We start from the raw sequence: 12,523 nt of genomic DNA on the forward strand, positions 1-12,523 counted from the left end.
TCCTTTCTCCAGCTCAGTGTCACCCGCTCTTTCTTCAAGCACTCCACACTCTCCTCAAGTTCCCTTGCATCCTGGCTCACCGTTGTCACCGCTTATGTAAAGGGACATTTAGCAGCCAAAGAGACAGTTTATAGAATATCAGACTGTGTCTTAGGCAGTTGGCAGCTTTCTCCCATTAAGTGTTTAAAACTACCCTGAGATCTGACTTTCATAGAAAAGGAAACTGAGGTTCTGAGTGGACCAGGAACTTGCTCAAGATCACGCAGCTAGTAAGTGGTGGGCCAGGACTGAAGCCCCAGCCTGCCGGATTCTGGAACCCGTCCTTAGCACCAGGGCCTCGGGGCTGGGACTCAGGGAGCCAGAGGCATCCCACCAAGGCCGTCCACAGGCTCACGAGTCAGTCTCTTCTGTGACTACGAGCTCCCTGCCCTCCTTCCCAGCAGCACCTGCAGCCTCCGCTTCCTCCATCTGGCAGCCTCTCTGCTCCTCTCCACAGGGAAAACAACTTCATCAAGGACTTTCCTCAGCTGGCCGACGGGCTGTCAGTGATCCCGCTGCCGGTGGAGGAGCAGTGCCGGGGGGTCCTCTCCGAGCCCCTCCCAGACCTCCAGCTGCTCACCGGTAAGACACACATGCTGGACCCCTCCCCAGCCTCCCTGACCACACACCTGCTCTCCAGTCCATCTCAGCTCTCAGCACATCCAGGATGGGCCCTGCCAAGCCTCTGTGTTTGGGAGGGATGGGATGGGAAAGGGACCTACCTACCATTTCTTGGACTCATGGACTGTGCAGAGCTAGGGGCTTCCCTGAGACTCCAAGCTCTGAGCCGAGGCCAGATTTACTCTCTTAGCAAACTTCAAGTACACAGTGCAGTATTATTAACTACAGTCACCGGGCTGCACGCTAGACCCCAAAACCGCACTCATCTGGTGTAACTGAACCTCTGAACCCTTTACCCAACATCTCCTCATTTTTCCTGCCTCCAGCCATCCTACTCTCTGCTTTTATGAGTCCAACGTTTTTCAATTCCACATAAAAGTGAGATCATGCAGTTCATTTTTAAGTCATTTTAAAATAAAATAAGTGGACCTCCCCCATCCCCACCCCAGCCAGCAGCCTCTCTCAGTTGACAGCATCTCAGTTACACAAGCTGTTTTTGAATGTGGGCACTGGGCCATCCTGGGGGTTGGGTATCATTCCTCTCGTGTTATAGGTGAGGAATCTAGACTCAGAGAGGTGAAGGGACTGATCAAGGTCACACAGTAGATCTGCCAGGACTAGAACCGGGTGCCATGGCTCCAGGTCTTCTGCCCTTTTCACTCCACTCTGCAGTCCGTCCCTCAACCCCCAAGCTCCGTCTCTCCCCTACTGAGAAGCCCTCTTTTGCAGGCTCTCCTGAGGCTTGTATTTTCTGTCCCACTGTGGGATGCCCATCTGTTCCACCTCATCTTCTCCCAGTTCCTCTCTTGCCCTTTTGGGGGACTTCCCCAAGATGTAAGGACCCTGGCTCTGCTTTTGTGATACAGTACATTGTGGTTCTGCATTAGTGGTACAAACTCTTAGGATTATTTGTTTTGATTTGGACACCTTGGAGGTGTCCTCATAAAGGAACTGTTATATTTTAAGGGTTATTATTTTTTGTTTTTTTTTTTACTTACCAGAAAAAATACCCTCCCCCCCAATCCCGGGGCTTCATTTTACCCCTAATCCTTTGGTGGGGATCTAGGATAGAGTCAGGTAAGATGGGGGTCAGAGATTGAGTAGGACCGGGGATGGGTTTTTGGTCAGGAATAGTATGCAAGGAAGTGAGTGAGTCAGTAAATAGGTATTTATTGAGAGCCTACTATATGTCAGGCTCTGTTCTGTCTCTGCAGGAGTGGGAATAATATAGACCATGGCCTTGACCTCAAGGAGCTGACATTTCACTGAAGGGGCTTATATTTCCAGCTGGAATCCAGGAGGGACCAGGGGTGGGGAAGTGAGGGATGGAGTGATGATCACTTATGGGGGTGGCCCAGGGATGGGGTGAGGGGCAGGGAAGATGGTTTGGTAAATTTCTTGATAATCAAAAGAGGCAGCAGCATTGTTTTGCTTTGTTTTGTTTCCTTTTGGACACCATTCCACCAAGTGCCTAAGCTGCATCAGCAGTCTGCATCAGAATATCTGCCTCCCTCTATTGGGGACGGCCCCTCCAAGCCTGCTCAGAATTAGGGCAAGCAGTCATAGACGGGGCAGAGGCTGCCTGAGTGCTGGTGTCTAGTCTTCCTGTACAGACTGTTTTCTTTGCCCTGACTCAAAACACGGCCCTCTCCTCCTCTCCCACCCTCTCTCCTTCTCTCCCCAGTGTCTGCAGAGGAAGGAAAGGACAGGCAGAGCAGATAAACAGAGAGGACGTATTTGTAACAAAACAACCTCCCTCCAGTGGACATATCTTTGGGGATCATGAATATTTTACTTTAAAATGAAAAGAAAGCCTCTAAGAAATTATATTATTCCTGGGGCTAAGGGGGGGAAAAAAGTTGATAGTAATGGACAACTTTAATACTGCAGTAATGTCCAGGAAGAAATCATTTGTTCCAGTGAGATTCTCATTTGCATCTTGGTATCAAATATCTCTTTAAGTGCCTCCTCACCAGGGGACAAGAGAAAAGGACAGAAAATGTGCCTGCCATTTGCAGAGGATACACAACAGTAACAGTAACTGCTGATGTGACTAGCATTTCTTTTTCACGTATTTTTTCCTGATGATAAAAAAGAGAGTCTGCAGTGCTTAGAGCACAAAATTTAGAAAATGGAGATGAATAGAAATCAGAAAACAAGGATCTTTCACACATCCACCACACTGAGTTAACCGCTTGCTAACATTTTGTTGTGTTTTTTTTCTTTGTTTATGTTTTGTCTACACTTGTGTTTCACACGATGCGTTCTATGAAACATGAGTTCCACTGAAACCTAAAAACGGGGCTCCTTGGTCAAAAATGTTTGCAAAACGTTATGCACTATCTTCATGTACCTTTAAAATGCATATTAATTTATTCAAGGTGCTGAGAAATTATACAGCTTTTTTTGTTTTAATCTTTTTTAACTTTGTTTAGCCAGCGTTTCTTGGTCTTGTTTGAAATGGTAACCTTTTATGTGTACGCACAGGTATTCTATGAGCTACCAAAGGACATCTTATGTTTCCATGTTAGGAAACAGACAGTCTGTAGAGGGTGAACAAACATAAATCATCAGATAGCAAATGTGTTAGGCTTTGCACATGGTCTCTGTCACAGCTGCTCAACTCTGCTGTCATCGTGCAAAAGTAGTCTTAGGCCGTATGTGATGAATGGGCTGTGGTTCTCTGGCCCCCAGTCCACACGTAGGACATTTCAAGATTACCAAAGGACTTCCACTGCTATTAATTTATTTGAGTCTCACAATATGCTTGTGAAATAAGATCAGCCCAGGTAGCCATGGTATCAGATGGGGAAACTGAGGCACCGTGCTATCTAGCACCCCATGGCAAATCGCCACCAGAGTTAGTGGAACCGTAAACCCATTCTTGCTTGTAGGGTGAAGGGGGCCATGTGAGCTGTAGAGCAGAGAGAAAAGGCGGGGTTGGGGCTGAGGTCAGAGGCCAGGAAGGAAGAGGCCTGGAGGTGGAGTCCAGATAAAACTGCCAACCCCAGGGAGAGCCCTCACCCTAGGGCCGAGCCTCTGTCCACTTAGAAGAGGTGGCTGTCGCCCAGAGCCCAGGGCCGCAGGGTGGGTTTGTAGGGGGAGGCCTCTACGTGCTGGGCTCACACGAGCTTCTTCTTCCCTCCCCAGGAGACGTCAGGTATGATGAGGCCATGGGTTACCCCATGGTGCAGCAGTGGCGGGTCCGCAGCAACCTGTACCGCGTGAAGCTCAGCACCATCACCCTCTCGGCAGGTGAGGACTGCCGCCCGCAGCCAGGGGGCGTGGCGTGGTTCAGCTCAGGTCCGCCAAGGATGCTGGCCCTGGAGATGCTGAGGGAATGAGGCCACGCCCCACCCACCTACCACCGCCCCCCCCCACCCCCCGCCATCAACAATCTCACAGGGAGGGCAGATGGACAAGCAGGCAGGACAGTGGTGTCCACACACTGCAGCAGGTCAATGCAGTCATGGGGCCGCTGTCCATTCTGGGGAGTCAGAGAGGCTCCTGGAGGAAGGGGTGTCTGAGCAGGGTGTGGGGGATGAATAGGAGAGAGGGGCAGATGATAATCTAGGTCACACTTACATTCTCAAAGCACTTCAGGTGTGTGAATTGTATGAGTTCTTTCAGGCACTGATTCCTCTGGGTTCTCCTGGCTGATTTCTTTTCCTGCCCATTTCCTACTCAGCAGTAATGCAGTCCCTGCTCCCCTCCCCCCACCAACACACACACACACACACACACGCACGCACGCACGCACACACACGCTGCTCACACTTTGTCCACATGAACCCTGTGCTTCAGCTGATAGGGACAGTTTGTTGTTCTCAAAATGGGACATTTTCTTTCTTGTCTCTGTGACTTTGCGCACGCTGTTTCCTCCGCCTGGATCTCCTCGCACATCCTGCGATACGCGGAGATGCCTCCCCCATTATCTCTACCCTTTGGAATAATTCAAGGAACTCCCTGTGCTCAACTGCCTATATTAAAGCACTAACAAGTGCTTGATTCACATCAGAATCCTGTCTGTCTCCCCCACTAACCTGAGAACTGTGGGTAGGGCTTGGGTCTTATTTATCCCTGTACCTTACATTCCTACACATTACTGGTGCTCCGTTTTGATGAAGGAATAAAAGATAAACGAAAACTGAAAAGTAAGGAAATGAAAACTGAAAAGATGGGGCCTGGCCTTGGGTTTTCTACCCTGACTCTTACTCATAACACTGCCACTGGGTTATTGTCCAAGTATCTTGAAATGGTGGGCGAGCTCTTTTCTCCTCTTTTCTCTTTCAATATCGCTTCGTTCGTGAACAACATGGAACTCTTTTAGCCTGGGTATGGGGAAGTATAAATAGTAATTATGGCTGACATCACCCAAGCGCTTTATAATGTTTCATATCTTAGGGCTTACATCAGTCTCGAGGGGAAGGCATTCTTTATCACTTTTTTTTTTCAGATAAGGAAACTGAGGGTCAGAGAGGTTAAGTAACTTGCCCAAGGTCACACAGCTAGTAAGTGGCAGAACAGGAGCAGGGCAGGGATTTGAAGGCAGTGTTGTCTGCCTGGATAAAGAGCCACAGGGCATCTCCATGGTGTTATTTACTACTTAACAGAAACCATCTCATTATTAACGCTGCTGCATTAATTACCCAGCTGCATGGGTTAACAGGTTGATGGGGCGGGGTTGTTCTAATCAAGGACCCATTCTTTGAGCCCTGTTTCTGTTTTTACCACCACCCACACCTTGACACCTGCGCTTGTGAATAACACTGCCGTGTTCCTGTTAGAACTACAAAGGTGTATGTACTTTAATTAATCAATAAGGACGCTCCCGAGAACTCCCTTGTAAATCAGATGTTCGCACATTGGAGCGCATTTTTAATGTCGAAGAAGAGCTTGCTCTTTTACATTCTACTTTGATGTGGCACAGAATCAGCTGTTCTTATAATAATGGGCGTCGGTGTGTCTGCTGTGTCCGGGATCTGTGCCGTGAACCTGGTTGACTTGTGGGTGGGGAAGGATGCATGTGCAGACTCAGAGACAAGTAGGACAGACCTTCTGCTTTCAAGGTGATGCCTGTTGAAGGTGCAAAGGGTGGGTGCTCCAGATGGTGGGAAAAGCTTCTTGGGGGAGGGGTGACTTCCTGGGGCCTGAAAGCATGAGTGTGACTTAGGGAGGAAGTGGGAGTCCATTCCAGGTAAATCGTGGGGTGTGTGTTTGTGTGTGTGTGTGTGTGTGTGTGTGTGTGTTGAGAGTGTGGGAGGGATATACATAAAGAAAAAATGATGGAAATCCCAGATCACATACAGGAGAAATAAGAAAACTGATTTGGACACAGATAAAGCCTGATGTATGTAGCTCATGGGAGATGACCTTGGAGGCCTGGGATACCCAGGTAAGGTCATTGAGCTTTATCCATAGCAGGGAGGAGCCCAGAAGGTCTTAAGGCCCCTGGAAAAATAGCTTGGTGACCTGCCTGTAGGAGGAGAAAGAAGGCAGGGGGGCAGTGGTTACTGAGTGATTGCTGTGCAGGCCCCATGCCAGGCACTGAGGACTCAGGCCCCTTTGGCATAGGACTAAAGGCAATGGAACAGCAAGGAGGCCCTTGACAATGGCAGGAGAAAGGACATAACTGTTGTTTAGGGAAGCTGAGGCAGGGACAGAAAGGGAAGTGATGTTACAGGAAGCTAAGCCAGGGATCAGATATGAGGACACAGACTGTCTGCTGAGCCTGGGCCAGTGCAGCCCCCAGGCTCCAGCCGTGGACCGCTCAGGCCCTGGATAATTGGGTACATGGGAAGTGCGTGCATCCTGGGGTGAGAAGAGAAGTGGGTTGGAATCCTAGCTCCTCTGGCTGGAGGACCAAAGGCAAATCAGCTCCAGTTTATGACCTTTGACTTGCTCATCCACTCGACAGGGCTTATTATGGGTGGGACTGCAGTGCTGGGCTGAGGTTAAATTAGACAAAGTGTCCGGAACATCTAGCAGTGTGCCTGGAACACGCTAGGTGCTCAGTAGATATCAGCTTTGATTTTTCCTGGTTGTGATGTTCAGGTCGCCAGCTATAGGCCTTCCCCTGCTGTTGATTCCCTGTCAGTCCTAGTGTCTTGTGTGTCCACCAGCGAGAGCAGTCTTTGCAAAATAAGTGAGGGAAAGCTGTGCACATGTGGCTGCCACCATGGTGATGGATAAAGCACCAAATCCAGGCTTGTCATTTGCCGGCCACCAGCCTCCCAAGCCTGACCACCTCTGCGTGCTGCTCCTCTGTCCAGGCTTCACCGACGTCCTCAAGATCCTGACCAAGGAGAGCAGTCGGGAGGAGCTGCTGTCCTTCATCCAGCACTACGGCTCACACTACGTCGCAGAAGCCCTCTATGGCTCCGAGCTCACCTGCGTCATCCACTTCCCCAGCAAGAAGGTCCAGCAGCAGCTGTGGCTCCAGTATCAGAAAGGTAAGCCTGGAGGGCTTGCTGGAGGTGGTGGCCAGATGCAGGCTGGAGGTGGTGGCCAGATGCAGTGTGGAGGTAAGGCTGCGGGGGAGATAACTGAGCTCCCTGGGAGCTAAATCCTGGCTCTGCCCCACAGAAACTGGGTGGCCTTAGGCAAGTCCCTGCCCCTCTCTGGGCTTCTCGTTCACTGTGGATGGAATGAAGGGCTGTGTGATGCTTTCTCAGGAGTCTTTCAGTTCAGGCATTTCCTGAGAGCCCGGGGTGGTGTTCCGGACTCCAGAACCCTGGCCTCTACTGCACGCTCCTTGTTTCCCACTCTCTCCCCTTGAAACAACTGCCAGGGTCGGCGGGTGGAGGAGGCTGTGGGGTGGGAGTGTGTCTCCTTGACACCTTCTTCTCTTCAGGCTCTTGAAAGAACCCAAGAAGAGCTCTGGCTCCTTTGGGAGCAGTCACCTCATGTCTGGGGGACAGTTTCAAGCCTCTGCCATGGAGAGACTTTTATCCTCAGGGAGGGTCAGCAGATCTTATTTCCCTCCGATTCTCAGCTATTATCAGAATTGGAATTTCCCAGACGCAGGAGACCAGTCTGTGCCACTCCCCTTGGGAAATCCATTCCCTTCCCACCTCAGTTTTCCCTTCCTGTGAAATGGGTACTTTAGCCATTCCTGTCTCCCTCCTACATTAAAGGAAAGTGGTTTATGCAGTAGCATTTGGAGAAAGATGGAACTATGGCACACACGCATGATGTATTGTAACAGGTCCATGTAGTCACAGCCCCATTTCACAGATGAGAAGATGAATCTCAGATAAGCCAACAAGTGCCCTGCAGACACACATAGCAGGGTGAGGATCACTTCCTGTTACCATTGTTACTATTATTATCAATTAATTTGAAAAGAAAGTCTCTCGATCGACGGAAAGGGTGAGGAGTAGTGTTAAAAGGTGCTTGCACCTTCTCCATATGGACCAGCCATCCTATCTCCAAGAACCAGATTGACCGTAACTCCTAAAACCACAGAATGTGGGAGCCACAGGGACCTGGCAGGTCTCACTGGGCTCAGCACTCCCATTGCACACCTGGGAAAACTAAGGCTGAAAGGGAAGAGGAATCTTGCTCAGAGTCACACAGCTCCTCTGGATAGAGCCAAGACACAGCGGGACGCTGCACACTCCCTGTCTAGCTCTTCTCATGCAGCCCCTCATCCCCAACTGGATGAAGCCCTTTGTCTTTCCCCGAACAATTCCCTTTGCACTCTCCACCCTGTCATGGTCTCATCCCTCCCTTTCTCGTGTGTGCGACTGTTTGGGGCACCGGGGGTGGTTTATAGGCGCAGGGGAATAATTGAGTTGTCTGGGAATAGCTCCGGTTTATGGCTGTGACAACAACAGTCTTTAAGGAAGTGCATTAAATCAATAGAAGTCTCATTGTGCTACCCTATAAATAAGGTGACACATCATTAAGCAGGGCAATAAGCTTCCGGACTTTGAAGTAATACAATTAGGTTATGTTTATAAAAACCTTCGCTCAGTGTGGCCACTGAACCAATTTGCCTCGTCCGGCATTTGGGGCCTGGGATGCTGCGCTAGTGCCGAATCCCACCCCAGCTCCACCCTCGGCTGCTTCCAGGCCTTGGACTTTTTCACTCCAGAAAATGCTATTTCTTATATACAATGGATGCATGGAATCTCTGGCAAGTAAGATGGGGACGAGGGCAGACAGAATGCTGAAAGAGCAGCTGGGGACCCCCTTCAAGACTCAGAGAACCTTCAAGTTTTCCACAAACTTGCTGGGTGAACTTGGTACAGAAGCTTTTCCTTCTGGGCTTCCAGGGCAAAGGCACCTTTCTTTCTTCCCTCGTCCGTGCTCGCTCCCAGAAGAGCATAGGGATACACTGAGGCCGGCTGATCTGTGTGTGTTTCTTCCTTTCTGTCTCTACCTGATGTGACCACCTGGATGGTACATCAAACACTGTAGTTTTACTTTTAAATTTGCAAGTGACGCTGGGGAGGAGGTGGATGAGAAGCTGGAAATTTGCCCACGAAGGACAGAAAGGACTCTGGACTCAGAGATAGTTGGTGTGTGTCCCTTCTCTCCCCAGCCACCTGTGTATCGTTGGCATCTATATGTCAACTGTGTGTCATTGACATCTGTGAAACCAGGGTTCACTGGGGACCAGGTCAGGATGAATCTGGGTTTGGAAGCTGATCACACTTGGGGCAGAGCTTGTGGGAAGAAGACGGATTAGAACAGTGTCGAAGTGGGACAGACAGGATTTCAAGTCCCGATACCTCTTCTTACATCCCTGCCAGGAAGCCTCAGGCAAAGTAACTTCTAAGTTTCGGTCTCCTTGTTTGGTGAGTGAGGGATAGTAATTTCCTTACAAGGCTTTTGGGAGAATGAAAGGAGATAATACAGGTAAGACACATCGCATGCACTAAGTACATAAAAAACAGTTGCTTAATGTGAAGTGACGTTATGGACATCAGCTGAGCATTGTCGTCCTGGCCACAGCTCTTGCTAATGTGTGGCCACAGCCCTCATTTCTCCCTGAAAAGCACCTGTGTCACTAGTCCCTGCAAATATCCTTTCAGCCCAGCAAGGGTAGAGGGTGGAGTGCTCCAGGATTCTTTGAAATCTATGTTTAGACCCAGATGGTGGTTTCTTCTTGGTAGGAAAGGCCAAGGCTGAAAGAGCAGGCTGTGAAGAGACCAAACAGGGTGTGGATAAGAGCCACGGACATTGTACAGCCCTTCACAGTTTACACACAGCCTTCCTTCAGTCCTCCCACCTACCCCTTGAGGCAGAGAAGGTGCAAATACCCTTTATCTTAGAGAAGGGAAATCTGAACTTAAAAGAGATTGTCGGCTTACCAGGGACACACAGTTTGCTCCTGAATGAGCTGGTGTTTAAATTCCAACCTGAGCCCACATCCAGTGTCCCCAGACATTAGAAACAAACGTCCCAGCCTTTCCAGGTTCACTAATCATGGGGCTCTGGCCACCGTTGTGATCCAGCCACTAGAAGTCATGGAAAGTCAAGGGAGTTGGGGTGAATGTGCCTGATTAAAATATCTCCCACGAGTCATTCATTAACCTCTGGTTCACCGGTACTTCCTAAGTGCTTCTCCCCAGCAGACCTCGCGCCATATGCTGGGGCATTGCGGTAGGCAAGACATGGGTGCTGTCCTCACGTGGGTCCAGCCTGTATTAGCCTTCCAACATTTTGTCATTCTTGTGATAGACTTTTTTTTTTTTTTAATCTACTGATAGACGGCTGGAGAAAGGCAGGTGGCTGGGCATGTGGTGGGGAACCCAGTCACTGTCATACGATGGCCCATAACTCGTTTCATGTACCAGTTCTGATTCGCTGGGGAGTGGCTTTTCTAGACCAGTATGTGAAGGTCACTGGGATCACTGGGAAAGAACGCTGAGATCAATGAACAATATCTGCTGTTTGCAGAAAGGGAGAGTGGTTGTCCATACCTTTGTATTGTTTCCCTGTAATAGGGCAAAATGAAAGCTTGAACAACAGACCCAGCTTCAGATGATGATTCCAGAGAGGCACTGGGCATGCCAACAAGAACTAGAAAGATCCAGGCAGGGAGGCGGGGTTTCCTATCACCAAGTGGATATTATGGGCATTCCACCAGTCTAGAAGGGACTGGAGCACTAGACAGGTCAATTAGATGGTACCAGCCAAAGCCAGGAAGAGCTGGACCTTAGAAGGCAACTAGAATAGCTTAAGTCATCCCCAGAAACTCCAGCCCAGGTATGATTAGCTTGGAAGCTGTTCAGCCTGTCAGGTTCCTTTAACCATCACCTCTGCTCCCAGGCCGTGCTCCAAGCACCACGTCAAGTTTTTAGTTTCTTGCCGCAGCTTAATATTTTCACTATATGCTACTGTTTTCCTGATGCACCTATATTTTGAAAAGCTACTTTTTTCCTAATTGGGGCTTCACTTCACTCTTTGACTTAATATTCACACATTCTTCCTAGCCATGACCTCAATGCATGAGTCTTATATCATGATTAAGACTCCCTGTATAAAGTTACCCTTCTTCTGGCTATCTTGGATAAAGACTTCCTCATTTGCAGACAAAACACAGGTTTTGCAGTCGATGGACCTTAGTTCAGATCCCAGCTTCCCTCTTACAAACTGTGTGATCTTGGGCAAATCGGTTCACACTCTAAGATCTACTTTCCCATATGCAAGGTAGGGATCCAATGACAGCATAGACGCATCAATGATGGACCTATTTATCTACCACTGAGCCAGGCATCTAATTACTATCTTGATCCAGTCCACTCCCTCCACCCATGGCTGCCGCATACACTCGGGTAACCGTGATCCCAGATGTGTGTGTGTAGGTACACACGTGTATATGTTGGGGCAGGGGGAGACATGGCTGCTACTTTACTCCGCTCTTGTCAGTTGACTCAGCACTAAGGACAGGGGTAGACTGGACTCAGGTGGAGAGGGACTGCTGGGGTGGAGCCAGTGAGGGAGGGAGCCTTGGAGCTCTACTAGGGAGGTGTCTGTGACACCTGCACTTCTGTTATCCCTTGTCATTCTCTATTCAGAGGGGATAGTGATGAATGCAGAAATTATGAGTCCGATAGGTTTCCTGAATTTTCAGTGGCTTCTTTTTCACGGAGAAAGTGACTGTGGAAGGTAAAGGATGTGTGCATGTAAAGGAATTGTTCATTCTCTGTGTGTGTGAGAGAGAGACAGAGACAGGGACAGAGAGAGATAGAGACAGAGAGAGATTGACTGAGGGAAATAGGAGGAGACAGAAAAACAGAGAGATAGACACAGGGAAACCAAAATCCACAAAGAGAAATGAAGAAACAAAAAGTGTAGAAGAGAAAGTGTATGCGATTAATATGTCTTTTCCAAGTTTAGAGACTCGGTGACCCTGATGAAAGGACATTCTCCATGTGAAGGTTAAACTGCTCTTGAGTTTAGATTGGGAGAGCCTATAACCTAGAGATGTCCCCACAGATAAATGCCTGTTGCCACCTTTAAGAGATGTTTTATCTCTATTTTAATTTCCCAAGACTGTCCAAAGGAATGAACTTCTGCATTTCCATTTGAATTACGATGCCCTTTTGAATGTCACCTGAAACATTCCTAGATTACTCTTTAAAGGAATTCTGGCTGTTTGAAAGGCACCTCAGGGGTTGGGGAGGGGGGAGGAGAAAGGAAAGATGTAGTCAAGTGTCACCTCCTTTTGTGAGGACAGGTGTAGCCCAGGGGCTGATGTGAGCTGGAGAACTCTCCTGGGCTTTCTGTTTCCTGAGGGAACTTGCTTCAGAGATGCCAACCGGACATGAAAGGAGTCAGTCTCAGAGCTGAGACCTGCATGGGTACTGGTCTGCTTCCCTGGTGAAATCATCTGGGGGCAGTTTTCAGT

General features: G+C 49.1%; 1 protein-coding gene across 5 annotated transcripts in view; it reads left to right on the forward strand.

The window, feature by feature from the left end:
- The window catches only part of ASTN2 (astrotactin 2), a 907,765-nt gene that overhangs the window by 663,414 nt on the left and 231,828 nt on the right, over positions 1-12,523 (forward strand). For all 5 annotated transcript variants that reach the window (XM_060300567.1, XM_060300563.1, XM_060300564.1 and 2 more), the window contains 3 exons: positions 497-621; positions 3,811-3,915; positions 6,933-7,112. In XM_060300567.1, coding sequence (XP_060156550.1) covers positions 497-621; positions 3,811-3,915; positions 6,933-7,112 — 410 coding nt within the window. The remainder of the gene's footprint in view (positions 1-496; positions 622-3,810; positions 3,916-6,932; positions 7,113-12,523) is intronic.

The sequence above is a fragment of the Globicephala melas genome, chromosome 6, assembly GCF_963455315.2.
Source record: "Globicephala melas chromosome 6, mGloMel1.2, whole genome shotgun sequence".
NCBI lineage: Eukaryota > Metazoa > Chordata > Mammalia > Artiodactyla > Delphinidae > Globicephala > Globicephala melas.